Source organism: Plecotus auritus (assembly GCF_963455305.1).
Source record: "Plecotus auritus genome assembly, chromosome: 4".
NCBI classification, from domain to species: Eukaryota; Metazoa; Chordata; class Mammalia; order Chiroptera; family Vespertilionidae; genus Plecotus; species Plecotus auritus.
The window spans coordinates 70,912,480-70,938,905 of NC_137775.1; the positions used below are offsets into that span (position 1 = coordinate 70,912,480).

The window sequence follows — 26,426 nt, forward strand, 5'->3', positions numbered from 1 at the left end:
CCAAGCTAGCGCACTATCCATGATGCCATGATATCTTGTCCCCGGATGGGCTTCTGCTCTGCCTATTTTGCTGATCATCACTGAACCCCAGTTATGGCATTCTCACTGAGTTTTTCACTGCCTCTAAGAGAAGACAGTTTAAAAATAATATTTCATTGAAAAAATGTGTGTGTGTGTAAAATTAGCTGGCCAAATATATATCTGCAAAGAATTATACTTTAGAAATAAAAAGTGAACTATTCAGTGCTTTGGGTTAACAGCAATATCAATTCCTATTGGTGACCTGCATTCCAATTATTTTTATATGGTTCTATGATTTTCCATGATTCTACTCATAATAAAATGTAAATTCATCAAAGTCAGATATATCTTGCTTTGTAAAGATTATAGACCTACTTCTCTAGGGAAGTCAATTATAAATCTTTATCATCTGAATATCAAAAGTAATTTTTAAAGGAACTTTTCATTTGAGAGAGTTTTGGTATCTAACTGTTCTCATCCAAGTGACCTACTGATATAATTAGTGGCTATGTTTCAGTCTACTAGAACCCTGGAAAATCATTATAAGCTCATGAAAAATAATCTGCAATACAAAGCAGTTGCAATTCTGAGGATGAATAAACAGTCTATTGTACTTGAATGGAAACACCAGATAATCTGGAACCTTTTAAAGTTCATCTTTTTCCAGTCCTTTCTATTCAAAACATATAAGCCTAGACACTAAGCTTGCTTTTTGTATTATATTTTCTCTTTTACTAAAATTTAATTTTAGCAACCTTATATTTTAAGGCATGCCCTAATTCTTTTAAATTCTCAGACTGAAAAAAATGGGTGAAAGAAAAATGGGTGAAAATACACAGATACTATATGTGAAAATATAGTACATAGCTAACCTTCTCATATCTGATGGAAAATTAATTTCAACAGTGTTAAGAAGGCCATGTCTTACATAGTAATTAAAGAAATAAGTTTTAAATAAGATACTTTGTTTTGATTTAGAAATTTGACTACTTCTCTTTTACAATCAACATCACAACTCACGTCCACAGGCTTGCCATCTGAAGCTCGTGCGGTGATAACAGTCCTTCCTTGAATGTCCACAGCATCCTTTTCATCAGTATGCCGGCTTGCAATTAAATTACAATCCATATACAGTGAAACTCCCTGGGATTGTATACCAATGCCAAGTTTATGCCACTGACGATCAAACAAAGAACGAAGTTCTCGATTTTTAAAGATGTAGTTCAACACTTCTCCCTCAGCAGCACGGAACATAAATTCCACCACCTTCTTTCCACCATCAACTACTATAGAAACCTGCAAAAATGCAAATTATCTTTAAATATTTTAAAATCAGTGTTTGAAATTATTAAAGCACACAAATAAAAACTCAGCATGCATGTTAGTATAACTGAGGTACTTAGTAAAATGTCTCAGATAACACCTGTGTCCTCCAGATTGGTTAACATAAAAGAACAGCAAAATATCCAGCTACATAATGGTTTAACTCTGCAGTATTCTGGTGAATGTAATATGCTCCTTTCTTAACAGAACACCTAGGAGCGTGTGTGTGTGTGTGTGTGTGTGTGTGTATGTGTGTGTTTCTGTTTGAGTAAGTCAAGAATTAAATGCTACTAATTTTATAAGAATAAGAACATGAGCACTTTGATACCATTGTAATTAACCTAGTTATTAATAACAGGAAAGGAGCAAAGAGAAGGCCAGATATTATAGGCATGCCATTTAGATACCTTCACCAGGAAGCTGCAACTTCACACTCCCCAGAGGACCAACAAAGGGGAGATAGACACATAAATTTGGGATGACACAGGGAAGATGCTTACTGTTAGTCATACCTGAGAACAACTGTCATTGGCCAGAATGGGCATGGCCACTGCAAGGGCAAGAAATTTGGGATATTTAATCCCCTGAACAAAAGAATTCACTCCCTTGGTTCTTCTTACTGCTCTTGGCATTCTTGGGACTTGGGTGACTCTGGGTTTGTGGCACTCTCCTGCATTTGCCCACATGGCCAAGGGCCATGGGGATCCCACACAAATGGACTAATGGACTGTAACTAGCCTGATGCTGAACTAGACCTGGCTCAAACATGGAAAGGAAACTTTGGACACTGGCTCTGATTTTAGCTTTATGGAAGGGATGTAATTCTATGGAAATACAGCTTTCTATTATATCTCATCCTCCCATAGGGGCCTCCAGAATGCTTATTCCAGTGGTACCCCCAAGAACTCCATTTCTACCTATAACAACTTCTCTTGAATTGGAAGCTGAGATTAACTTCTTTAACCTTAGATGATTTGCATGGTGCAGAGAAAATGCATTTTCATAGAGGACAGACTCAGTTTGGTTCATCTTTTCATCATAAAATTATAACTGTACTAACATATTAAAAGATCATTTCAATGAATGTGTATAGAAACAATCACAAATGTATGGTGCCAACAACTAATAGTAATGTTCATCTCCCCTCACTGGAGCACCCACAAGCTACCTCTTTGACAAGTATTCCTAGATTCTTGTTCTCCCCATCCCTCATTTTGGCCAGCTGTCCTTCCCTGTCATTCTATAGTCTCCACCTAAATCTGAGCTTGCCTCCATCACTGCACTTGTCACACTGTATTATGTTCTAGTATGCTGTTTTCCTAGATGACATCCCCTTAGACCATGTGCTCCTGAGGGCAGGAATTACACTTTTTAAATCTCTTATCTTTGTCACTAACTAGCATATAGCATGTGTTTAAAAATTTTTTACTGAGGGCATCAAAATTAATATCTCCTCTCGTAGTTCACTAAGGATTTTCAGATGAAACAATGAACAGCTTTTAAAAATAATACATAATATCTGAAATAATCACAGGTAAGGTATCAGTGAAGTGGACTTAGTGTCAATGAAGCAATTGTGAAGGAAGGGAAGTTTGAGTGTCTTTAGATAAAATATGAATCTAGAAGTAAATAGGAAAACTAATATTGTCTCACCTACCAGACTCCTATATTACAGATTTCAGCAAGATCATGCTCACTGTGAGAGTGCCTGAATTTTCCTGTTGATGACTCCTCTAAAGGACAGAATATCTGGATGCTCCCGATTTGTACATACAGCTCCAAGATTCACTTGGCCTAAGCACCACTCCATGGTTCCTTACCTGTGGCATGTTCTGCTGGTTTAAAACCTGCCATAGAAACCACCGTTCCTTCTTAGTGCTTCTTCGTACACGAAACATGGCTGCTATGGCATACTCCTCAGGAAGGCCTTTGGGAAATATCTTACTGTGGGAGGAAAACAGAAAGATTGTGGAAAAACTAAAGAAGGCAAGGAAAGAAAATCTAGGTCTGAAGTTCTACATAACACAATATCTTGGTCATATTTTTCTCCATAAATTTAGGATTCATTATGCATTTTTATAGTAATCTACTTAGCAGATGTAGGGAAGCAACAAGATTATATAATTGTAATTTTTGTTCTTTCCCTTTTTTATATCTTCTGGTATGATACAGTGAAAGCTTGGGGTATATAAAAGCAAGCAAGTAGGCCACAGTACTACATTATGATATGGCCTTACTCAACAAGATGTTTCAACAGAGGAGACTCTCAGAACTCTCTGCAGTTTGGCAAACAGTAGAGATTTATAAAGGAATAAATAGTACCTTTCGGTTTTGTCAATTTAGAGAAGTACAAAGCATTTCAAAGAACACTGCTAACAATTACATGTATATTTTCCAAAGGATAAGCTTAATCATATTAAACTCCTGCAAATAAGTTCCTAATACTGACTTCCTAGTATCAATTTAAGACTCTCTCTCTCTCTCTCTCTCATACATACACACACACCCAAAACAAAAACAGAGGTTTTAGCTTATTTTTCATTCCTAAGGAAAATAAAATAAGCAAATTCTTACTAGGTAGCAGAGAAAAGCCAACTATCCTTCTGACTTATCTTATTTCACTAGTCTCCCTGGACTCATGAAGAAACTCAGGGAAAAAAATAACAATGAATATGCCTCATATCTAGACGTTCATGGGAAAACAAGGAGAAACACATTCCTCCACGCTGAGTTTTACATTTATCTGTATTGTATGTAAAAACTCTGCAAGGCAGGAATTTTGCTTCTCTTTTAAAAAGTCATGAAGAATAGTAGGTAAGAATTCTCTTAAGGACTACCATAGCCAGAAGCTGTTTACACAAGTAAAACACCATGCACTGAGATGCCACTTTGAATATTACACTAAGGTATACTAAAACTGCCAACTAACTACTGAAACTGACAAACTGTCATGGAGAATGCCTGACTCTTGGTTTTACTTTTTGTGTTAAAAAATAAACATGTAGTAGGGCAATCAAGAAAGTAATATGAAAAAGCTGTGCTGGCCTGAAGTTCTTGTTTACTTACTGGGTTTAACATATGCACACATTTACGGACATATACATAGTATCCCAAAAATGTATACACACTTTAACAGCTGATAGCTTTATTTTGAAAATGAAATGTATTTTAATAAACACTGCCTTTATAATTATTCAAAGTGGGTATATACATTTTGGGGGGATACCATATATATATATATATATATATATATATATATATATATATATATATATATACATATATATATATATATATATACCCATGTAGTTTTATCCTCCTTTTGAGGATATACTAAAAAGAGAGAGAGAAAAAAGAGGTAACCAACTTTATTGCATCTACATTATTATATCCCCTCTTTAGTGAAAAACTGATTAGCAAATCACTTGTTTTCCAGTGCATCAAAATAAAAGCAAGCTTCTAAAATTGTTTTTTCTCTCAAAAGACACCAGTATTAAACTAAATTTTATAATGACCATTACTGTTCTGGTTTAAGTAATGTTGTTCATTAAAAATCAAACAAAACAACCAGGCAAAGTAGAAGTGAGAAGTGGAACCAAAACATAAACTTCCAAGTGGAAATTTTGAACAAGTAAGTTTCATCAAAACTCTTTTAAAAAGGAAACCTCAACCCATACAGCAGGTCCCCCAACCACCACTACCTGCAATAGTAACTTGTGTCTCCACCTTGCTTCCAAGTCCTGCCTCCCTTATCCCACTCCACCTTGATGCTCTTAGGATCATATCTTTATCTCAACTTTTGTAAAATTTGACATACTATTCCCTGGACTTTTTCTTCCATTCATTATATTGAGCACACCTTTCAATATGGGTTGTACATTACTAAGAAAAAAATTTTGTAAGTTTTTTTTTATTTTCTCCATATCATTTTCTCTTATCCCTCTTTCAGGAGCTCCTCTTTTAGACAATTATTTAACATCTATATTAATGACCTAATTTTCTTACTCTTTCTCTTCTATTTTTCCATCTCCTTATTTATTTTACTTTTTGGCTACTTCCCAATTCAACATCAGTTTTTGTTATCCCCCCTCAAAAAAATTCTCCTTTGTTCTCTTTTGCAAACTATCCTGACTTCAGTATTTCAAATCTCTGACGTTATCAATTTGGTGGGCTTTTACCTGCTTTTCTCTGCATGTCTCCATTTGCAGAGAAAAATGTCTCCATTTCATCCAAGTTAGTTTTTCCTATTTAATATCTTGGCTTCTCTCTTCCATGTTGGAAGTTATACTCTAATCCCTGATGATTCGCTGTAGTCCATGTATATTTAAGAATAAAACACTGAAACTTCACAAAGTTTATGCATGCTGGCACAGCGTATCAGTGAACCAGCCTTACTGTGAAGCATGACCAACTGATGGATTTCATCGAGAATCCCTCCAATGTTAATGTAGAAAGATTATGTCTCTAGGGACATGCAGTTTCTCTATAGAGTCCTGGCAGTTCCCACTTTAAAATAAAATAGAATCCTTCTATTGACCTCTTCCCCACAGGTAAACATTATTCACCTGACCGAAGACATTCTGGGAGCAGGATGGGTGTGGGGGTTCCCACAATTCAGTATAGAATTTTACTTTATTCCTCTGTTTTTGGTGCCATGCCTCTTTCTTGTGTTCAACATCCTGCTTATCCCCAGCCTAGAGGCTCTCTGGCTCAATTTCTCTCAAGAATAAACCTCTCAACTCTTGTCTAATTTTATGAGGAAAAATAAGATAACTAACCTGGAGACCTCATTTTTACACATACACACACCCTCACCAGCTTCTGCAGAGACTGGTTACCCCAGTGATAAGTCTCCCAGGTGTCTGATGAGGTAAACTGGCCCACATCTCACCAGTATTCCCCAACCTGCAATACACAGGTTCTAACTTCCCATCTTTTGAGTCAGTTATCAGTCTTTCAACTGTTTTCTGTCTTCTAAGAATGTATTATGGACCTTCTTTCTCCATTGCTTCATCTCCTACTGTAGTCATTTTTACATTTAAAAAGATTAAAATTCCTTTTAAGTCTTCAACTTTTCCCTCTCTGATGCCCCCTTTTTTCTTGGTTTACAAATATACTCATGTCTTCCCCCTTGCTATAAAACAGAAAAAACTTCCTTCAATCTTGCAAAACTATTATACTACTTCCTGTCTAACCATCAAACTTCTTTAAGGAATACTCTGAATATCTATATTGTCACAATCCACTTAGCCCTTAACCCTCCTGCATTTTTTAAAAATATTTTTTATTGATTTCAGAGAGGAAGGGAGAGGGAGAGAGAGATAGAAACATCAATGATGAGAGAGAATCATTGATCAGCTGCCTCCTGCATGCCCCCCACTGGGGATCAAGCCTGCAACCCACGTATGTGCTCTTGATCAGAATCGAACCCAGGACCCTTCAGTCTGATGCTCTATCCACTGAGCCAAACTGGCTAGGGCAACCCTCCTGCATTCTAAAAGCATTCCCAATCAATGAATCCCCTCCCTCTTCTCAATCCTCATTTCCCTCAATCTTTGTGAAGGTTTTAACACGGAAGACATCCTTTCTTCATAGATATAAACCAAATACGTAGCTATAGGGCCCAGCAAGGATACTGGGCCCTTTAGCTTCCTGATGTTCTTTATCTATCCTAGTCACCTATTTGCTCCCAGCATATAGAACAGTGGCTACCCAAAGTATGTACTCAATAAATATTAAATGAATCAATCAATAAACTGAATTCAGGTATAAGCAATATAAAAACAAAACACATGCCCTCTCAGTCTAGCTGTAGTTTTCAATCTTGGATAGAAATGTGCATTATATCAAATGTTCACTTTCCCCTTAAGTCTTTTATAGGAGAAACAAATACAGAAAGTGAGTTCATAACAGCAACTGACACTTGTCCTAACATAGAGGACACTTGTGCAGACTGAGAGAAACTGAGAGTCCAGTCCATCTACAGGGACCAACTGCTATTTAGTTCCAGCCAACTTGACCATGTGGGAATGTAGACTGAGTTTTGCCAGATCATGCCATTTTTGAAGATATGCTAAATACCCACATTTTTATCTAAAAAGTTTAGAGTTTTAACTTGGGCAATTATTTTAGGATCATATCTTTATCTCAACTGTTATAAAACTTGACATACTATTTCCTGGACTTTTTCTTCCATTCATTATATTGAGCACATCTTTCAATAGGGGTTGTACAAACCAAACATTGTGCAAACCAAACAAAAACAGGGACTGCTAGTTTGCAACCTTGGACCTACAAAAATGTTTGCTCTGTGCCCACTCTGCGTAGAGCACTGTGCGGCTTACAAAGATGGGAAAAGGAAGGTCTTTACCCTAATTGCTACTTAAAACTGGTTGGGAGAGGAAAACATACACAGAAAATCTAAGAAGTAATATAAATTGGTAGAGAGTGGGGACATAGAGTTCATAGCCAAAATTAGAAGTAAAGGTGCAAATGGAAAAACTAGTGTTGGGAATGGGGCTCCTTATAAAGCTCTATACCAGCAGGATGGTTTCGGCCCTTCTAAATGTATTGAAACTTGTTTTATGACTTAACAAATGGCTTATCCTGGAGAATGTCCTATGTATACTTAAGAAGAATGTGTATTCTGCTGTTGCAGGGTGAAATATGCTATTGTCTCTTAGGTCTAATTGGTTTATATATTTGTTCAACTCATCCATTTCCTTATTGAGTTTTTGTCTAATGTTCTATCAATTTTGAAAATGGGGTACTGAAGTCTGCAACTATTATTGTTCAATTGTCTATTCCTCCCACAAATTCTATCCGTTTTTGCTTCATGACTTTGGGGGCTTTGTTGTTGGGTGCATAAATGCTTATAACTGTTATACTATCTTGATGAATTGACACTCATCATTATCAAAATGGCTTTCCTTGTCTCTTCTGAAAGCTTTTTCTTAAAGTTTATTTTGTCTAATATTTGTTCTGTAGACTGACTTGTGCCTCCTCAAAATTCATATGTTGAAGCCCAACCCCAGTATGATAGTATTGGGGATGGGACTTTGGGAAATAATTAGGTTTAAATGAGGTCACAAGGATGTGGTCCTGATGGTGGGATTAGTGCCCTTATAAAAGGAGACCACAGAGCTCCCTATCTCTCCCTTTCTCTCTGTCTCTTTCTCTCAGCTCTCTCTCTGCCATGTGAGGACACAGAGAGAAGGTGGTGATCTACAAGTTATATAAAGGGCCTTTACCAGAACCCAACCATATTAGAATCCTGATATCAAACTTCTAACCTCCAGAACTGTGAGAAATAATATTTTAAAATATACATATTTTTTATTTCATAGAGGGAGAGAGAGATAGAAACATCAACAATGAGAGAGAATCACTGATTAGCTGTCTGGGATCAAGCTTGCAACCCTGGCATATGCTCTGTCCAGGAATCAAACCATGTCCTCCTGGTTCATAGGTCGATGCTTGACCACTGAGTGATACCGGCCTGGCGAGAAATAAATTTTTGTTGCTTAAGCTATCCAGTCTATGGTACCTTGTGAATCCCAAGCTGACTAAGACAATTAGTGTAGCCACTCAAGGTCTCTTTCAATTTCTGCTTTCATGATATATCTTTTTCCCTCTAACTTTTTTTATTGATATAAAATATATTCATTTTAAGTGTGGAATACAGAAATGTCAAGGAACTTTGAAGAAACTTTTAGTAATTTGAACCATGTATCTCTATTCTTAATGAAAAATGAAAATACCCCATAGGAGGTTTTATGTGTAGTAAACAAGGTCTTGAATGGTCTATATTGAAAGACCCTAACACATATCATGTTTGGACAGCATGTAGATGAACTTTGCATTCTTTTTTATCTGTTCTGCAAATCTTTGCTTTTTTATTTAAGTGTTGAATATTTACCTATAATAATAAAAGTGTAATATGCTAATTAGACCAGATGTCCTTCCAGACAAAGCCAGAGCTGCGAGGGAAGCCTGGGTCCCAGGTGCCAGAAGGAAGCCAATGCTGGCAGCTGGGGGAAGGAAGGCCTGCTCTTACACAAATTTCATGCATCAGGCCTCTGGTATTGAATATAATTGCTGCTAAAGTAGGGTGTCACACAGGTCTCTGGGGTTCTGTTCATTTTTCCTCATTCTTTTTTTTTTCCTGTTTATCCTACTAAATCACTCAATCGACTTATCTTCCAGTTCTCTGATTCTTTATTCTGCAACTTCTAATCTGTTCTTGAAGCCTCTTATAAAGTTTTCTTTTCTGTTATTATAGTTTTTAACTGCAAAATTTTGATTTGCTTCTTCTTAATAATTTCTATTTATTAGTATTTTCTATTCAGTGAGACAATAGATGTATACTTTCCTTTAGTTCATCAGAAAGTTTCCTGTAGTAAATTGAACATAGTTTAAATAGCTGACTTAAAGACTTTGCCAAGTAAATCCAATGTGTAGGTTTCCTCAAGAACAGTTTCTATTAACTGCTTTTTGTATGGACCATAGTTTGTTTGCATTTCTTATAATTTTTTAATTAAAAAAATAGACATTGTAAATAATATAACATGGCATCTCTGGGAATCAGATTATTCTCCACTCATTGGTGATTTGCTGTTGTTGCTGTTTATTTTTGTTGTCAGTGTTGGTGCTGCTTGTTTGCTTCATCATGGTCCTAAACTAATTTTTCAGAGTATGCACTCTGTCATGTGCGACCCACTGAAGTCTGCTCAGTTAATATAGTGGTCAGCTAATAACTGAACAGTTAAATGCTTATGACCTATAAGAATCCCAGTCTCTATTGTGGGATTATATATGCATGTTGGAGAATGCCTTCAATGCTCAAGCAGGCAGTTTATAACTCTCCTTAGCCTTCACTTTATGCTTGTTCAGAGCTTTAAATCTGGCCAGAGCTACAAGCTTAGAGCCTTTTCAAATTGGGGGGGAGGGGGACGCGTTGTTCCCACAAAGCCCTTACATACACATAGGTGTCTGGATTCCCACAAATATGTTGGAGCTTTCTAATGATTTCTATGGACATATCCTTTAACATTTTTTTATCATCTTCTCACTTGCCCGAGTTGTTAAGTGTTGTCTTGGGCAGCTGCAATGTTACACAATCACAATTATTTTCATCAAATGCCAGGTGAAATGCTGTCCTTACTGAAAAGCTCTGAGTTAGGTCAAATAAAGATAATCCCTATGAGCAGTTACTTTCCAAGGAACTACCAGTCAGGTAAAATGATGAAAGTTCTCTAGAAATGGGGTTCTTATTGACCTCCAAACCCATTCTTCCTTCTCCAATGGTTGCTAGTCTGCTAGCTTGCACTTGAGATTATAAAGCTGTTGTTTTTCAAGCCTACCATTATGTAGGGGATAGAGGAATGTAAATAGGACAAGTTACATGCCAGAAAGCTTGCTTAGTTAATTTCCAGAGTTCTGGTTTTGGGCATTTTTGCCTGTATTATCATTGTTTTTATGAATGAGTGCATTTTCTAAGCTCTTTACTTTGCCATTCCTGCTGACTTCGTCAGTAATACCTATTTGACCTTTTAGTTTAGCCCAACTACGAGTTTCTTGCAGCCAAGAGAGCAATTGAGTGAACACCTCTTGAAGCAGAACATGTAGATGAATCCTATTCATACTTCTGACCACGTCATCATGAGAAATAATACATTATTGTTTTAAGTCACTAAGTTTTGCAGTTCATTACAAAGCAAAAAATAATGAAAACACCTTTCTCCTCACTTTCTACTTAAGATTATATCTATATAAGCACCTGTCACATCATAGCAAGAGATTGCAAACTCTTCAAAGGCAAAAATAACATTAAATCTCTATTTGTATCAACCATAAAACCTAAGTGCAGTGACAACAGGACACTCTATAACTATTTGTGAAATGAATGACTGATGCAGCAAATAAAACCGATGACAATATAGTTAATTTTTATATGATTCTACAATACCACATAAATAAAACTTAATATAGGTATTTTTCAATAATTTAAAATCTCATTCAAAAATTGAAAATACTTATATCACATGAAAAGATTCTTCTGTGGCAAAATATAATAAAGCAAAATATTAATAATGTTAAGACATAATATAATGTTAAGATAATACATTGAAATAAATTTAGTAATGTTTAAAGAAAAATTAACTCTTCTTAGCCTGTTTATAATGGATAAAAATCTTTATAATTACTATACTTCCCTTTCAGGAATTTGTGATCTGTTTTCAAAGCCAAAATTAATTTTGCTTGCCAAGACTGTAATTTTTGAAGAAAAATTTCTGTTTTAAAAATAATGTTACAAAATATATCTGCTCTTACAGACTATGTTTCTAATTTATACCACGCAAGCACAAACACTGTGACAGAAAGATTCTCTAGGTCTTGCCAAAGTTTCTATTATAAAAGAGGCCATATTGGATTACTGGTCTGTTACCAGAGAGATATAATGACAGCTTGCTATGTCTAAGATATCCAGGCTTGAATATTTTTCAATGGAGTGTAATTTCCTATAAGAAATTCTATCCATTGCTTATTCAGTGATACTCCCATTAACAAAAATATTGTTGATCTGTATTTGCCAAACTCATTCATATATATATTCGGGTAGAAATTCTCAATGAAATAGTTTCTCCCTTCCCTTCCACTTTATACACTGTCAATGGAAAATTCATCCATGTAAATTAATATTAATATATATTTGAAGAGCTTAAAGCTTTGTGAAATTTAAGTGTAATTAAATTTTTTCCCATTGTCTATTTTTCTTGTTATTAATCAAAATCACCTAAATATTTGGTGAGGTATACCAAATTGACAAAATGTTTAATCTAAAATTGATTTTTTTAAATGGGACTAATTAAACTCATAGAGAGCCAAACTCCAGACATACCAAGTTATACAACGGTGCCAAAAAATGCCACCTGTGGAATCCTCTTTACATTACCCCTGAGAATCGCTTCTCGGCCTTTTGGCTAAGATCAAGTGTACATTACCCCTGAGAAGGCTAGTCCAATCTGGAGTGTCTCTGAAGGCTGGTAATTTACACACTTTAAACTCCTTTGAATTTGTAACTTATTTCAATGTTGAAAATACGTAGTTTTCACCTGCTCTCTAATGTTCTCTGTGTATAGCAGCACTCTGTTTAATCATAAAGGAGAAGAAAACACTATTAAACTGTAGGGGAAGTGGCAGAAGATTGAAATGGGACTCATTACAATGACCAGCTATGCTGGAAGGCCATGTCTAGACCTGACAATCACTACCAGTGAGACGCTGACCCCAATAAAAAGTTGATTGCATAAAGACCTTAAAGTCACAATGCTTCCCCTCTTGGTGTTAAAATTAAGAGAAATTTTTATTTTCTTCTTTATATTTTCTCTATTTTCAAATTCTTGCAATTTGCATAAATTGTACTAATTGTCTTTTAAAAAACACTACTAACCTTTAAAACGACCTATTAATTAATCTTATATTCTCCCAGGACAATCATGAGGAAGAATTAACACTAAAATGTTATTTTTGCTATTATGAGTAAAAAAAAATCATAAAAGTCTATAACTCCCAACTTATTGTCTTCATAATGAGTAAATCATAAGGCATTAAGACAAGATGATAAAAACTTCAAATGAAAATACACTTTTCCTAATATCTTCTCCATATACTCCAAACAGAATATCTGACTACAAAGTATTAGTACTTGTATTTATGGAGTTGGATAAAAATTAACGTCTTATTAACCATGAATAAATTCACTGTATCAGATTTTAAGAATGGGTTACATTTGTAAATAGCATATTAACTACATTCTCTAGATTTTTCTTTCTCACTTGACTAATGAAAAATCCTTTCCTGGTCAAAATGTATTTAAAATCATTAGGAAATAAAGTAAAATAATGATGTCTAAAAGGTATCTATATAATATGAAAGATATTGGCATGAGATGGAGGAAGCATACACTCTGTGTATGTATAATTGTTATTAAATAGGATTCTACAACTGTTGTCTTTTGTATATATGGTTATAAATTCAGAGATACTGACATTCTCCCTAACTATGAAGTACTTTCACTGTCAAGCCAAAACACCTAATATTCTACTATTAGAACTTTCTTCCACCCTGGAAAATGTTTGTGTTTATAAAATAAAAGCTCTGTTACCATTAAAAATTAAAATAGTCGCTAGAAACCAATCACACATTACTAACAAATTGTCTTATAATTAATTCTCACCATAGAAAGCACAGAACTTGGATCTACAGGGACTGTCACAAAGCAAGGAAGTTTAAATGGGGAATGTGTAGAGAGAGAAATAAATCCAGAGCAGGAAATACACCTGAGTTACCCAGACCAAGGGGAGATGCCATTGTTGTGAGCCCTGGGTGACAAAAGGGTCACCTTGAGCCAGTGGAAGCATGGGAGGAAAGTTCCTGAAAAAAGGAGGTGAGGCCAAAGGGGAGATATAACCAAGATAAACCTTGAACATTGTCCTTGCCTGTGCTGTGGACTCACATATCTAAGTCTCCACTTGGCATCTCCACTTGGATATTAAAGGCATCTTTTAATAATTGAAATTGAACTTATTGTTTTCTATCAAATACATCCCTTTATGAGGATTCCACATCTTAAAATAAAAGACACGGCCATTCACCTAGGTGCTCCAGACAAACACCTAAAAGTCATTCTTGGTTCTTGCCTTTATTATCCTCCATGCCATACAATCTATTGGCAAGTCTTATTGTTTGTACCACCATCATAGATCCTGATTCTGCCCACGTCTCTTCAGTTCCACTATCGCTCCCTAATCCATGGTGCCACCATTCTTGGGACCCCTGTTATAGTGTGCTCTCCCTCTTTTTCCTCCCTTAAAGTCTGCCCTGCACAGAGCAGCTAGAACGAGCCTTTAAAATGTCAAGTGGACGAGGTCCCTTCCTTACTTATAACCTTCCTACAGTGTCCCCTGGGTCCTATAATAAAAGGCACATCCTAGATCATGGCTCACAGAGCCTAATGTGCTCTGACTCCTGCCTTCCTCTGACACATCATCTCCTATTTCCGTCTTGGTGTGGCACCCACACTCCAGTTACAATGACCTGAATTTGGTTCCTTGAACACACCAGGTTCACTGAGGTCTTAGGCCTTTATACTTCCTGTTTCCTCTCTTGGGATGGCCGTTCCCAGAAGTCTTCACTTAGATGGGTCTCCTCACTACTCAGGTCTCTAAGGTCACTTCCTCTGAAAGGTCTACAGTTGTCCTCACCTCAGTCAGTACCTAGCACCTTGTTTTATTTGATTCATAGGCTTAAAACTACTCAACATGTTTCTTACATGTACTGGTTTATACATGTATTGCCTGTCTCCAGCAACTACATGTGATGTCCATGAAAACAGGAACTCTGCCAGACTTGTTGCTCAGGACCAGTGGTTCTCAACCTTTCTAATGCCGCGACCCTTTAATACAGTTCCTCATGTTGTGGTGACCCCCAATCATAAAATTATTTTCGTTGCTACTTCATAACTGTAATTTTGCTACTGTTATGAATCGTAATGTAAATATCTGTTTTCCGATGGTCTTAGGTGACTCTGCTAGTGGTTCTAGACTAGTACCGGGCATATAAGAAGTACTCATAACAATTTATTCCATTCATGGAAAATCCATAATGATGCCTATGAGCAGTCATAATAGGTCCCAAACACTTGTATCCCATATAAAATATGTTAGCTTGCATCATGCCTTAAAGTTAAGGCCTCATGAGGCTGTGCTTCATCACACTCAGCAGGAAAGAGCAGAAGGAAAAGCCAAGCCCTACGGGGTTCTATAGCAAGTTAATAAAAAAGCTGACACAAAACAAGTCTGGGAACAAACACAGTCAATATTCTTACTTTCAAACAAAAGTTGAAAGTCTCTACAAAATGGACTAGCTGCCCCAGGAAGACTTCACCAAAAGTGTGCTTTGGCAGAATTCTCCAGTCCTTGGAAATGTTTCAAGATACCCCATATAATAGTTCCCTGTAGTTCTATACTCCTAAAGCTGAAAAGAACCTTAATAATGATTTAGATCAACCATCTTACTTCATAAAAGGGAAATTAAAGTCACAGTTGTCAAATAACTGCTCCAGCATCACTTCACCAGACGGAGGTCAGGATGGGACATGAACTCTTAACTCCTAATTCCAAGGTCAGTTTTTTCCGGTATATCAAGTTACTTGCATCCTCTGGGTTAAGAATAAATTTCCCTCATTTTTTTCCAACCGGACTTAAAAGTAATGTTTTTGGGACTATAAGGGAGAAAATCAATCTACTTTTCTGAGTACTGGGTGGAGTAGGGGGAGGTAAATAAATATACAACATTAATTTCAAGAAATGAATAATCAAAATGTTTACAATCATACTGTAATAGTAACAACAATAAATTATATTTTGGGCTCTGAGCAAAGTATGCATTGTGACATTTGCAAATCCTAGGTGACCAGTGGCCCTGAGGGATAGATTCTTATAGTTCCTTCCCCTAATGATACTTTGAGCACAGATCAGGAAGTATCGCAAACCACACAGTAATATCTTTAAAATAGGGATGCTGTCTGCTGGGTTTTAGGAAAGATATGCATGCTACAGAAAGTGATTACTGATCAGGAATATTTTCTACATATTCCTTAGAGATCTTTTCTCAGAAAGATTAGGATTTCTCACCAAGCATTTTTTTTTTAAATGAGTGCAGTTTTCAGGAAGTAGTGAGAATTATGAAAACAGTTTATATACCAATAACCATGTAATGTGAAGAAAAGTTTGAAGTATTCTGATAAAAATTGCCTCTGTGTTTATCCTACCGGTGAGAAGCAATATATCAGGAAGAACATCAATAGAATGGTAATCTAACTAAAAAGACAAGTGATTCCTTAAAATGTGAAAATCAGCATCACAAATGTGACTATTTCAAACGATTGTGGAAAGAAAGAGAACCCTTAGCACTGAGGCTACATTAATATTTTCCTGGCATAGGAATCCGTGTTAGCTTCCATTCCATTCATCCCCTGAAGTGTGAAATCAATGCCTAACACAGCTAGCTAGTCACAACGCTAAGTTAATGAAGGTGAAGTGTCTGGTCTCTCAGGGACAGAAGGATGTTAACTGAACAAATAATGGGCATTCCTGGCTGTCCCAATTAATGACCAACCAAGTAGAACTGCCTTAGAGGGTCAACTGCTTGCTCATACTCCCTTCCCGATGGGGAGTAGTGCAAGCATGGCAAAGCCATGGAAAACCACAAATGTTAAAAATTAATTCACTCTTTTAAAGTACATGCAAGTACTTATTAAAAAGTTGTTTTATGGAGAGATGAAATCAAGGAGTAGATCTCATTTATTCTCCACAACTAGGCCCTGGTGGTTTGCTGACAAGAAAAATAAAGACCATAATGAAGCTCATACATTTCTTGATTTCTTAATATCTCTCTATATATAAAAGCCTAAGCGACCGTCCAACTGTTCAATCATCTGACCGGTAGCTATGATGTGCAATGACCACCAGGAGGCAGACACTTCGACCAGTAGCTATGATGCACACTGACCACCAGGGGGCAGACGCTCAACACAGGAGCTGCCGAGCTGCAGTGACTTGGCGGCTGCAGTTCTCAGGTGACGTACCCAGAACCAGAGAGGAGGAAGCCTGATTCCGGGGTGCATCATCCGAGAACCATCCTCTCGCAATCTGGGACCCCTCAGGGGATGTCAGAGATCTGGTTTCGGCCTCATCTCCACAGGCCAGGTCAAGGGACCCCACTGGTGCACGAATCCGTGCACCGGGCCTCTAGTATTAAATAATTGGTAATTTCATTATACAGTAAATTCAATTGGATGTATTTATTCCACATTTCTAAAAGAAGCATAGTTTGTAATGTGGCAAGTAACATGCCTGTCTCATGCATAGGAAATATAAAGAATAAAACCAAACTACATCATGAGAGAATAAGGAAGAAACACCCAGGACTACCTGTTTCTTTTTTGTTCTTTTACCTAACTAAGTAATAAGGAATGTGTTGCAAGGAGTGAAATGTGTAAAAAAAAAATATGTCTATTAACAAACTTTCACAATGTTAGTTCTCATAAACTGAAAAGCAAGAGGACACAATTATTGTAGAGAAATTTCATTTTGTAAATCGTGTTCTAAAAATAAAGTGTAATGTACTAGTACATTTATTAAACAAAGTGCTTAAATAGTTTACGTACTAATTATAACGGTTCCAGAGGTAATTCTTCAAATAGCTCATAGCATAAGCCTTGAAGCAAGGCCTTTTTTTAAAAGTGTTATTTCAGTAGAGCCTAACTGAGTTTTCCAGATCATATTTAGCAAGCCTAACCTTTTTTTTTTTACTTTGAAAATTAAATAAAAAAATCTATTTTTAAATATCAAGAATTGGCTTCCAAATTAATTATTCCATTCTAAATAAGCGTGAAGCAGGGTTTATGAAGAACTTCCGTATTTACAAGTATCAATGGGGCCTTTGACTTGCTGAATATCTTCCAGGAAGAGAAATAAGATACAAGTTACATTTCCTGAGAGTGAAGTGAGAGATGCTTGGAGTTTATAGTAAGTCATTTCTTTCCCAGCTGACATCCACCATCACCTGTCACGTTACGAGCAATTTGGCTAGCAGGAGGGTTTGTCTGAAATGCCTTCCCTGCAAGCTGGGTGATGATGTTTGAGTTCCACAGCCCCAGAGACTCTGAAATCTTAGCCCTTTTGTGTTTGCTGAGGGGATACTGACAGATACATTGTTAATGGGAAAACAAAGTTTGGATGACTCTCTCATAATCTTTCGCCTGTTATGATTAGCACTAGTTCACTGTGCTAATTGCAAATGACTTCCCATTGAAAACAAGCCTTACTACTTGATAGCATTCAGGTAATAAAAATCGAGGATGGGTACACAAAGGCACTTTAGAGCAAATTTTAGGTCATTTCATTGGGCTCAGGACAGTGGTCACTGGTAACTTTGAAAGAGAAATTTCCAGTGTTCAAGAAGTCAGATATGAGTAAGTTAAGAGATGTGTGTGTAAGGAAGTAACATTGGTCAGTAACATTATTCCTGTGGAAAGTTTGGGAGTAAAAGGGACTGTCAAGGGAAAATGCTTGGGATAGGGGAGGGTTAAGTATATATTTGTAGACTAAGAGGGCAGGATACTGTGGAGAGGGGCGTTGAAAACAGAAGAGCAAAGGGGATCATGGGTTAATCAATGTCTTAGAGAAGGCTGGCTAGGAGAAATTAAGAGCACACATGAAGGGGTTAATCTTTGAAAACAGGAGGGTTGCCTGAAGATAGGACAGCTGAAGCAAAGAAATTCTGTGGTAGAGTGCAGAAGTTGGATGGTTTAAATAAGAGGAATAACTTGGGTATAAAACATCTGGTCAATTCAATCTCCTATTCAACCAACAAGATGTTAATTCTACAAGGCACTATCTCAGTTATATATATTAATTAAAAATTTTACCCAACCTGTGATTGCTTTCAAGTTACACAGATATAGCCATGGTGAGTGGAATTATTAAAGTCAATTATTTGAAAATTTTTAAAGTTTAAAATTATAAGAATTTCACCTAATCTGGAACAAATGCATTATAGAAATATAAGTGCTTGCTAAAATGAGGCAATGGACAAGATATTCCAAGCTTATATGAGTCAATGAAATAACAAAAGCAGCTCTTTGGCTGTCAAGCTTATTTTCTGATTAGCCTTTGTGGCTAAATTGAAAAAATTAAAATGATAATAAAGCTTATCATTAAAATCATAATTGTATCTTACTGATTCTGTGCCTAATAATAAGAATTAGACTACTCAATGTTATTTTATGAAACAAGGACTCCTATCAATCTACAGAAACATCTGTAGAATTATTATAAAGTTATACTTAAGAATTAGTAGAACAAAACATCATCACACTACAGTCAATTCTCTGGCTAGTTCATAAGTTTGTCATGCTTACACTTAGATTTATAACCATTATAAAAGCAATACATTTGCAACTGTCAAAGGCTAATAACTAATTAATTCTCACAGTATTTCTATAGGCCAAATAAGATTAAAGATGACTGCAGTATGTTCCTCAATGCTTTATTTCTTTTGTAAACTCTGAAAACCCTCAGTGCACACTCCACAGATGCATGTAACCTCCACCCAAGCAAAAGCTCTGCTGTCCCTTATAAGATTTGATTCATTGGATAAAAAAATTAGTGAAGAAAGAAAACAAATCTACACATAATCTGATAGTAGATAAATCAATGCCTGTCAAGACCCAAGTAATTACCAAAATAGAATAACTTAATTGTATTACTTTATGATGATATTTACATTATTACTACTCCTAAGTAGTACATTTAACTGGTATCTTGCTACTCTCAAGATAAATGGCATAAGGACATTTTAAGAAGAGATAATTTACATGTAGTTAGCCATAATAAAATAGGCATAAACTCTACAGATCTGCTATACCTATAATCAACAATAATATATTGTACAATTAAAAATTTTTTAAGATGGTAGATATGTTAAACGATCTTTCAGAAATAAAACAATGTAACAGAATAAAATAAAATTGATATGTCTGTGGGAGTTTGCACAGTCTCCCCATGTCTGTGTGGGTTTCCTCTGGTCACTCCAGTTTCCTCCCACATCCCAAAGATGTGCACATGAGGTGAACTGGCCTATCTGTACTATCCTAGTCTGAGTGAGTGTGGGTGTGGGTGTGAGAGTGCTCTGCAATGGAAGATATTCTGTCCAGGGTAGATCCCACTTTGCATCCTGAGCTGCCAGCATAGGCCCCAGCTACCCACACCCTTAAAACGGGAATTATCAGGTTGGAAAGTAATTATCTTACTTGTTTTTATGAATCTTTCTTAAATGTATATGCAGCTCACATTTAATTCAATGTTTAACATTATAATTGGTTTGAATGTTTATTTAGAAGTTTGATGTTTTTGTGACCAAAACTATGTCATAGGAACTTAACTCTAGTTTATATCAACCAGACTATGGTAAAACTGGCTTGGCTGTACATTGCTTAGCTTAAAGTTACAGTTTCCAAGACCCTATCGATGATGTTAAGTGAGGACTTACTGTATAAACTTTTAAGATACTGGCTGACAGAAACACAGATCTACTCGTTTTGTGGATGCCCAAGACAAACCTCATATGTAAGTGCCCTTGCTTATTAAACCTTCCACCTGCCAGTCCAGGCTGGTCTGCCTCTTTCTTGGGTCTCTTCTTGCCTTCCATGTTTTGGGGGCAGTTTCAGATTTTACCTGGGGAATTTACAATGTTGAAAACCAACAAGTAGACATTTCTCTATACAAAACAATTTGTTATTAAAATACTAGAGTGAGGAAGTAACATTGTTATTAAAATACATTCATGCACTGGGGGAGGGGGAATCCCTCAGCCCGGCCTGTGCCCTCTCACAGTCCAGAACCCCTTGGGGGATGTCTGACTGCCGGCTTAGGCCCATTTGCAGGCAGGTGGACATCCCCTGAGGGGTCCTTAGCGCTGCTGCGGAGGCGGGAGAGGCTTCCACCACCACTGCTGTGCTCTCCAGCCATCAGCCTGGCTTCTGGCTGAGTGGTGCTCCCCCTGTGGGAGTGCACTGACCACCAGGGGGCAGCTCCTGCATTAAGCGTCTGCCCCCTGGTGGTCAGTGCGCATCATAGCGACTGGTCATTCTGCCGTTCGGTCGATTTGCATATTAGCCTTTTATTATATAGGATGTTAACATCTCCCAATTTTCTGGAGAAAAGATAGGTTCTTGTGATATGTTCTTATGATGAAGAAGAATATATTTTCATGTATTTTAAAACTCTATATAACAATATTCTTAAAATTCTGTTCTATCTAATCTAATATATATATAACTTAACTAAATTGTGCTTTTTAAAGAATTTAGTAAATGTGAACTTATCAGGCATTTTTTTTTCTTTTATCTTAAGAATGTATGACTTAATGACCCACCTCACATTTTTGGTATGCCCAACTATAATTAAGGAAACACAGTGATAATTTAAGAGTTTATATGTAACAGTCAGTCAATTTCATATAAGTAGCTGGACAGCTTTCGAACTGAGTTGCATTTCCTAACATGGGAAACTCTATCTACAAGATAATAGCATGTCCCAAATGGAAACCTAAGGGGTGTATAAACAGTCATTCTTTATAGTTTAATGGAATTGTGAAGTAATCTTCCTGAAACATTCAGCAACTAGAAGCTTCAGGATCACAATTTTGAGTTTTGGAATTTAACTGGTTTTGATAACTTAGAGAGGTTCCAAATGAGAGCAATAAAATGGAACCTGGGTTAGAAAACAGGCCTTTAAGAGGGAAGGGATGAAACTTAAAAATCATCCTGTGTATGATGCTTAAGAAAGGTCAGCCTTTATGAGTCCCATAGCCCATTCTTGAATGATAGAAGAAAACACATCTCAGTTTCTTCTTGAGTCAAGGCAAGAGTGAAGTATAGCTTTTCTTGCACTGTGAATCACTCCAGCAGGGTCCAGAAGGCAAGACTAGATCCAAATTATTTCAATAATGTCATCCCAGAGCCTAGGAAAGTGCCCAGTCCATACTGATGTTCAATAAAGATTGCTGAATAAAAGGATGAGCTCTAGACTAGACTCCATTCATTTCAGTGACTTATTGAATGCTACCTCTTACTCACCCTTCAACAGAAGAGAAACATTTCAGGAACTCCTAATACATACATAGTAATCTACAGATTTTACTTGTAATTGATACGATTTTAGTTTGAAAAACTTACTAAATGCTTTTAAACTTAATAGAATTATAAAATCATGTCTAATGCTACTGAAGATATTGGGTAATATGCGGAATAGATGGATAAAACAATGATAGAGCATAATTAGAAATATATGTCAATATCTCTAAAAAAATGAACTAGGAATTCCACTTTGAAAAATAAATCCTATGGAAATAATCCTAAACACAGAGAGAAACAACTTTCCTATATGTTAAAGTGTTATTTATAATAAAAATTCTGAGGCAGCTTAAAGGTTCAGGTAGAAAAGGTGAATCCTTCAACAGCAGCAAAGATGGGGCACAGATTATGCAGCAGTACCCATAGCAGTTTTCCCCCATTCAGTGTTGTTTACAAGGGAATTGTTAAGGTCCAGGGAACTTAACACCTCCAAAACACTACACGTCTTCCAAATATATAATCTGTGGCTTCCTAGTTACTGAGGATTACTTTACTTATAAAAACATAAAGTGCAGACAGACAAAATGGTGGCAGAATAGATGGATGTGTCCCGAGCCCTGTCCCAGAGCAGATAGAACGAGCACCTAAATCGAATAATATCCACCCTGAATTGGCAAAGTAGACACAACTGGTGAGACAATTCGCAGCCAGGATGGGCAGAGGATTTTATGCCTGGAGAACAGTAAAATCAGGGATCTGGGCTTCAGAGAACTGTGAGACCTCTGAGCCCAGAGGGTCAGAGGGAAACCGCACGGTACTGAGGCCGTGTCCCTTGGGACAGGTGTAATGTCTGACTGTGGAAAGGAGGTCTGCAGGACTGCTGGTGGCAGGGGGTTCTAGATCTGGGTCCACAGCCACAGAGACTGAGCCCAGAGGGGGCAGCCTGGATGGCTGCCCAGGCCGCGCAGTGCCGGGGGGAGAGGGGCTCACAGTGACGTAGCTCTTTCCCCTCTTTTTGGTCTTTGCTTTTGTTTGCTGAACCTAGTTCACAGGACCTTTCAAATACAGACACTCGCCTGTGGCTGAGGTGCAGGTGGAGGTGCGGACTTGTGGAATCTGGGGAGAGGATAGGGTTAGGGAGAGGTGGCTGTGAATCTGGTGCTGAGTTGTACCTGACATGCTGGACCTAGGCAGCCATTTTCTCCTAAAGCGATAGCCCCTCCCTGCAGTCTCCAGGCAACCAATACAGCCACACCCAGACTACACCCTGAGTGGCACAAAAGATACAAAAAAAAAATTTGAATAGTCCCTGAGAGCCCTCAGGGCCTGGCCTAAAGAGAGGCCTTCAGTAACAGCAATAGGAAACTGAGAAGCGGCAGACAGTACAGAAGAGTGGGATCTTAAACCAGCCAAAGGAACAACACTTCACTTTTTCATTTTTATTTTATTTTATTATTTTGTTATTTCTTTTTTATTTTTTATTTTCCTTTTTTCTTTTGTTTCTTTATTTTCTATTTCTTTTCACATTATTTTTCATCATTCTGATTTTTTAATTTTATCCTATTTTTTAATTAATTTTTTTCAATTTTTATTATTTTTTTTCTTCTATTTCTTCTTATCCACTCATCCTCTTTCTACTTCCTCTATACTGAACTGAAGTCCTCCCCATATTCATCCAATTCCTTAACCTTACTTTCTGTATGTAAGATTCTGCCCCACCCTCTTTATTGGGTATTTCGTGTTTGTATGTTTTGGTTTATCTGTTTGTTCTCTAGTGTTTTCTCCATATATATATATATTTCCATTTTCTTCTTTTTCCTTTCTTTTATACCATTTTTTTCTCTCTTCGATATCATTTGTGCTCTCTTTTCTCTCCCCTAATTATATTTTCTCTGGTGGTCACTTATCTGTGTCCTGAGTTACATTTGTGTTTTGTTCCCTTTGTGTCATGTCTTGTCGAGATGAATTTTATCCTGTTTGGCCAATGTGGTAAAGAGCAAGCCACATAACCAGATACCCGGAGAGGAGACTCCATCCATGAACAGGTCAATAACACTCCAGACCCAACTATAGAGGCAGGAAGAAGGTGGCAGTGAGGGAGAGAGTGTGAGTGAGTGAGGGAGCAAAAGAGGAGTGTGTGGACATGTGGTGTGTGTGTGTGTGTGTGTGTGTGTGTGGCACAGTTAGATCCTGCAGGACCTTCGGGGGCAGGCTGACTGGGCTCGCCTAACCAGGCAGCCTCTGTTACCATTGCAAACAGTACCAGAGCAGCTGGCTCTTCCACAGAGGCTGCTCCTCTTTGAAGGGGAGAGCTGCTGTGACTGGGAGCCAGCCTCACCTCCACCCAGGGTGCCCTCAGATAACACCCGGGACTCTATAGCCACCCCCGCCAGGGACCTGCTACCTCGGCTGCGATCCCACAGTCACCAAGACTCCAGCCACCTGGGCGCGGGCTCCTGTGAGTTCTGAAGTGCACACCCCTCTGGCCAGCCCAACACTTTAGCCCAGGGCACCATGACCATGCGAGCAGCAGCCATGTGAGCAGCCTGCCCCCATCGGAGGAGCAGCAGCCCTGCGAGCAGCCTGCCTCAGTCCGAGGAGCGGCAGCATTATGTGGCCTACCCCCATCTGAGGAGCACCAGCCTCACGAATGGACTGCCCACATCTGAGGAGAGGCAGCCCCACGCAGTCCACCCCTGCCTGAAGAGCAGCAGCTGCAAGAGCAGCCCACCAATGTCTGAGGAGCGGTAGCTCCGCGCAGCCCGCCCCTGACAATGAGCAGCAACCACATGCAGCCCACACCCGTCTGAGGAGCAGCAGCCACGTGAGCAGCCCGCCCCCGTTCGAGAAGCAGCAGCTTCGAGAGCAGCCCGCCCCCATCCGAGGAGCAGCAGCTGCACAAAGAGCCAGCCCCTGCCAGCAAGAGGATCCACCGCTGCTGAGGAGCAGCCACTGCCACGACTGCCCAAGGAGTAGCCGCTGCCTAAGGAGCCGCTGCCACCCGAGGAGCAGCCCTTGAACAACTTGACACCTAAATCCTTCGATGAGAGCAAAAATGGGGAGACAAAGAAACCCCCAAAGGAAAGGAGGAATCGCCAGAAAAGCAGCTAAGTGAAATGGGGGCATGCAATATGTCAGAAAAAGAATTCAGAATAAGGGTCATACAGTTCATAAACCGATGCATGAAAAAATCAATAACTTATGTAAGAATCAAGAAGAAATAAAGAGTGACATAGCTGCAATAAAAAGCATCCTGGAAAGTTTCAACAGTAGACTAGGAGAAGTGGAGGACTGAACTGACAAATTAGAAGACAAGGAAGCAAAACACACCCAAACTGAACTGCAATTGGAGAAAAAAAAATTAAAAGACAGGAGGAGAGCCTAAGGGAGCTTTGGGACAACATGAAACAAAGCAACATACAAATAATAGGGGTGCTGGAATGACAGGAAGAGGAACAAGAGTTAGAAAACCTATTTGAAGAAATAATGTCAGAAAATATCTCTGATGTGGAGAAGAAAAAAGTCACACAAGCACAGAGAGTCCCAAAAAAGATGAACCCAAAAATACCCACACCAAGACACGTTGTAATTATGATGGTAAACATTCAGGACAAAGAGAGAATATTAAAGGCTGCAAGAGAGACAGAAAGTTACGTACAAGGGATCTCCCATTAGATTATTAAATGATTTCTCAACAGAAACAATTAGGCCAGAAAGGAATGGAAGAAAATTTTAAAAGTGATGCAAAGTAAGGGACTGAATCCAAGAATACTCTATCCAGCAAGGCTATCATTCAAAAATGAAGGGGAAATAAGGAGCTTCACAGACAAAAAAAAAAAAGCTAAGGGAGTTTATCACTACTAAGCCAGCAATGCAAGAAATGCTAAAAGGACTGGTGTAAAAAGAAGAAATAAAAAGGGAAGAAGGAACACAGGCACAAAAAATAAAAATGGATACAAACAAGTACATATCAATAATAACTTTAAACGTAAATGGACTAAATGTTCCAATCAAAAGACATTGAGTAGCTGAATGTATAAATAAAATGACCCATGTATATGCTGCTACAAGAGACCCACCTCAGAACAAGGGACTCGCACAGACTGAAAGTGAAGGGATGGAAAAATATCTTTCAGGCAAATGGAAATGAAAAAAGAAGCTGGGGTAGCAATACTTATATCTGACAAAATAGACCTCAAAGTGAAGGCCATAACAAGAGATAAGGAAGTCCACTTCAGAATACTAAAGAGATTGATACAACAAGAGGATATAGCCCTGGTAAACATATATACACCCAATGCAGGAGCACCCAAATACATAAAAAAACAAAAAAACAAACAACAACAAAAAACTCCTGGAAGATATCAAGGGAGAGATCAGC

General features: G+C 37.7%; 1 protein-coding gene across 1 annotated transcript in view; it reads right to left on the reverse strand.

Moving 5' to 3' along the window:
* Window positions 1-26,426, reverse strand: part of COL19A1 (collagen type XIX alpha 1 chain) — a 325,830-nt gene that overhangs the window by 268,531 nt on the left and 30,873 nt on the right. Inside the window, 2 exon segments of the mRNA XM_080665043.1 lie at window positions 1,042-1,317; window positions 3,165-3,288. Coding sequence (XP_080521169.1) covers window positions 1,042-1,317; window positions 3,165-3,288 — 400 coding nt within the window.